At 46.3% G+C, this 3885-nt stretch overlaps 1 protein-coding gene across 1 annotated transcript; it reads right to left on the bottom strand.

Moving 5' to 3' along the window:
- Positions 1-749: 749 nt before the first annotated feature.
- On the bottom strand, positions 750-3879 carry lrrc4.2 (leucine rich repeat containing 4.2). Its single transcript, XM_020613958.1, has 2 exons — positions 3178-3879; positions 750-3032 (listed from the first exon to the last, which is right to left on the bottom strand). Exon 2 carries the CDS (start codon positions 2909-2911, stop codon positions 908-910), a length of 2004 nt encoding a protein of 667 aa, XP_020469614.1. The 5' UTR covers positions 2912-3032; positions 3178-3879; the 3' UTR covers positions 750-907.
- Positions 3880-3885: the final 6 nt, after the last annotated feature.

Raw genomic sequence — 3885 nt, 5'->3', positions numbered from 1 at the left:
GACAAGTCAGGCAGCTGCTGTAATGCATTACTAAATTAGCCCTAAACACTACACAAGCCATTAATTAAGAAGCATGTCAAAACCTAAGGGAAAAGAAATAATACAAAATGCAACCAATAACAGAACAAAGTATCTGCAACAGCTGTTATTAGCCTGCACTTTATCTTTGCCAGTTGAACCAGTGGGGAATCATGAGCACACTAAATAAACAGGTTTATATACGCTACAACTAAGAAGCACTGGCACTATCAAATAAACGCAGCTTAGCTCCAGCGAATAGAGGGTTAAACCTTAGCTGCAGAAATTCACTGCAGTCCAAAAGCATTTGGCTGATAGCTACTGAATAGCACATTCTATCTGTGCCATTACGTTGCTATCCTTAGACAAATGTTTCTAGATCTATTAATCTAGATTTTGCTTGTGTGTCCTTTTGTCTTCCTTAGTCTGAAATACCATTTTATTGCATATAATATTTGGCACAATAAAAACTGGAGCTTACAATTAGGGCTGTATTTAGAAACTGGTGCCTGTATAAAGAGTTGTTACTGCATCTTAAATATGGTCAAAAACAAACCGAATGCCTCTTTTCCTACAGTAGACAGGACCAGCTTCTATTATCAACCACAAAAGCAATTCATTTTCTTTGTCTTTTTTTAAATAGAAGTCACCAGTTATTAGAAAATAATTTCAAATGACTTTTTTTAATATAATCTGTCAATCTCACCACTTCCTGACAGTAGTTTCAAGGAACAAGAAACAAAAAAAAAAACTGTCTCTGTTTTGCACTTCTGTACAAAAGAAAGTTACCGTTTTGTTCTTTGTGCATTCTATTGCATGGACTGGTGAGCAGATAGGTGGAGAGCAGACGCTGGGACGGAGTCAGAGATAAATCCATAACGAGCATTAATCAGATCTGGGTCTCTTGAACTTTCTCCTTGCCATGAGTAGTTTTAATGATGTAGGGATCAGCAATGGTGTTGATATGGCTGTGATGCTGTCTGACTGAACGATGAAGAGAGTTGTTCTGGGTCCAGTGGGCTCCATAGCCCCCTTGACGGGATGAGGAGGAGGAGGAGGACACATACCCAGGTTTAAAGGTGTTGCTGTTGTGTTCCACTAACGTAGGCAGTACCAGCCCTGTGTCATCAGAGCCACTAGATCTGGAGGTGGGTGGTGGAACAGGAGGAACTTCTTCCTCCATCTGTATGATTTCTATGGTCCTGGCTGCTGCCACCGTGCTTCTCTGTTGATGCCGCTTACGCAACTTATAGAATGCTATCAACATGGCAGCTGCCAACAAAGTAACAGCAACAAAACAGCCAATGATGATTTTGGTGGTTTTCATCACCTCATCCAGGCTGGCGGCTGGCCCAATAGAGACTCTGGCAGTGGGGATTGACACCTGCCTTGGAGTCTGAGTGTTTTGGAACAGCACAGTAGGTGTGGAGATGAAGACGGGCTGAAAGACAGAGGGCGAAGCAGGGACAGTAGGTTTGGGTTTAGGGGTTTCCTTCGCTGTGGGCTCTGAAGATTCCACGGTTATGGTGGTAAAGTAGGACAGATTAGATGTGTTGAGCTCAGCATTGCTGACATTTAGATAGGCAGAGGCATTGGAATTTCCTGCCATGTTGCTTACCATACAGGTGTAGACCCCTGTGTCTGATGGGAGAACATTGGAGAAGTTTAGTGTCCCGTCGTTAAGGACAGATATTCGTGGGTGAGCTGAGCCATGGGTCAATACAGTCCCATTGGGGAGAAGCCATCGAACTGAGCTCATGGCAGCTGTGCGACACTTCAGCTCTGCCACCCTCGCAGCTGAGATGTTCAGATCTCTAGGCGCATCGAGTATGAATGGTGCTGAGCACTGAAATGTAGTCTGATCAACTTCCACCAAGTATCGTCCTTTCATGTGGGCCGGGGTGTGGCAGCGTCCACAGCAAGTTGAATTTGTGGGAATGTATTCTCTGAGCCACCAGGAAAGCCACACTACATCACAGTCACATCTCCAAGGGTTGTGGTGCAGGTGTAGCTCCACCAGGTACTGCAGAGGGGTGAAGAGGTTATGAGGGAGGGATGACAGGTTATTATGGGCTAAATTGAGCTCCACCAAGGCTGTGATATCATCAAATGCATTCCTCTCAATGGTAGTGATGACGGAGTTCATAATCCACAGTTTACGTAAATTCTTGAGCCCACGGAAGGCCCCAGGCTTCAGTTCAGGGAAAACATTTTCTGATATTTCTAGTTCCTCTAATCCCACCAGAGGTGAAAGATGAGGAAACTCCCTCAGGTTGCACATCCCCAAGTTGAGATACTTCAGGTTCTGAAGGCCTTCGAATGCCCCATCAGAGATGTACTCCAATTTTCGCAGCTCTCCCAGGTCCAGTCTCATGAGTGATGGGACACGGTTGAAGGCATAAGAGGGGATGCTTTCAATGGGATTGTTTCTTAGCCACAACTCTCTCAACTTTGACAGATACTCAAAAGCTCCACTGGGTATGACCGTCAGTCTATTGTCAAACAGCTCCAGTGTATTGAGACTGGTCAGACCATTGAAGGCACCCACTTCAATCTGCCTGATAGCATTTCTACCTAACTGCAGTACCTCCAAGTGATGCAGGTGTCTGAATGTGTCTGCCTGTATGGTCTCTATGCTGTTTTCCATTAAGTTCAGGTACCTGGTGTTGGTTGGGATGTTTGGAGGAACCCTAATCAGGCCTCTGCGAGTACACACCACCTTGCTGAGCTGATTAGTGCAGGAGCACACACCTGGACAGTTCTGTGGGTTAGATGAACCCGGCGCAGGGCCTGTGGACTGGCACATACTGAGAGCAGGCACCATGAGGGAGAGCACAGTGAGCAGGGCTGCGTTCCAGGTAGGCTGCACACTAACCTGGCCCAGAGGACTCATGGTGTGGAGGGCTCATTATTCTGCATGGTGGGGGGATACGGCACACACCAGAGGACAGACCACCCTAGCCTGGCTGGAGCAACCCAAGGCTCCCAAGTTCCATCGACAGTGCCGGGAGATGCTACATTGAAATTTATGCGTGAAAGAGAAAAGGAAAAAAAGAGGAACAAAGAGAGAGTGAGGGAGATTAATACAAGAGATGAAGCAGAGGAAAACCAGTGCAGCATTGTAAGAAAAAAGGCTGAATAACTGTATCAGTGACATACCTCATTAGTTTGAAAGTGGTCCCTTTTCCCTCTTTTCAATTCTTAAAAGAAACAGTCATGCATCACATTCATTTATAGTTCCTTTCCATGGAAAGACACAAGATAGATGTTTTCTTGGTTTCTCGTTCTGAAAAAGTGTGGCGGCCCCCTATTAGCCAAGGTTACAAAATGGCTCCTGGTATTAAAGACTGAAAGCAGCATGAAAAACTCACAGGCAGAGGTAAGGCCGTGAAGGCTTGGCAGGTGACCGTATTCCATCTGCCCCCACTAACTGCCCCCCTGCCAGGCTGCAGAATCCAAAATGCAGCTCCACTGTGGATAAATCACAATGATCCATAATGCAGTTAAACACGGCAGAAGAGGAGAGAAGAAGTAACCACTTAAAATAAATAAAAATCCCCAGTTCTGTCAGGTCCTGACACGTGTTGGCTTGTCGGCTGGTCGCCTGTTTGGTGGAGAGACCTCCCTCACTGTGACTTTGCCAAAGGGCTAGTCGGTCGGTGATTAGCCCTGTTGTGACAGAGACTGAGAGACAAAAAAAGGCTAAAGAACTCCCCTCTCTTTTCCTCCTCTGAGTTCCTCTTGCTTTCTCCCAATGTTGGGCTAGCCCTGGTCAGAGCAGCTGCAGGCTGCTGTGTGCACAGATAGCAGTAATCTGTCTATTCCTCCTCGGGGGAGGAGGGGGTGGGGGGGATGGAAGAGATGGTG

Source organism: Monopterus albus, unplaced genomic scaffold, assembly GCF_001952655.1.
Source record: "Monopterus albus unplaced genomic scaffold, M_albus_1.0 scaffold5.1, whole genome shotgun sequence".
NCBI classification, from domain to species: domain Eukaryota; kingdom Metazoa; phylum Chordata; class Actinopteri; order Synbranchiformes; family Synbranchidae; genus Monopterus; species Monopterus albus.
Note: the sequence above shows the minus strand (reverse complement) of the source record. Positions and strands in the feature narration are given on the sequence as shown.

What these genes read in the sequence shown, in the direction of transcription:
- lrrc4.2 (XM_020613958.1), bottom strand. Translation starts at nt 2,911, where the DNA reads ATGAGTCCTCTGGGCCAGGTTAGTGTGCAGCCTACCTGGAACGCAGCC.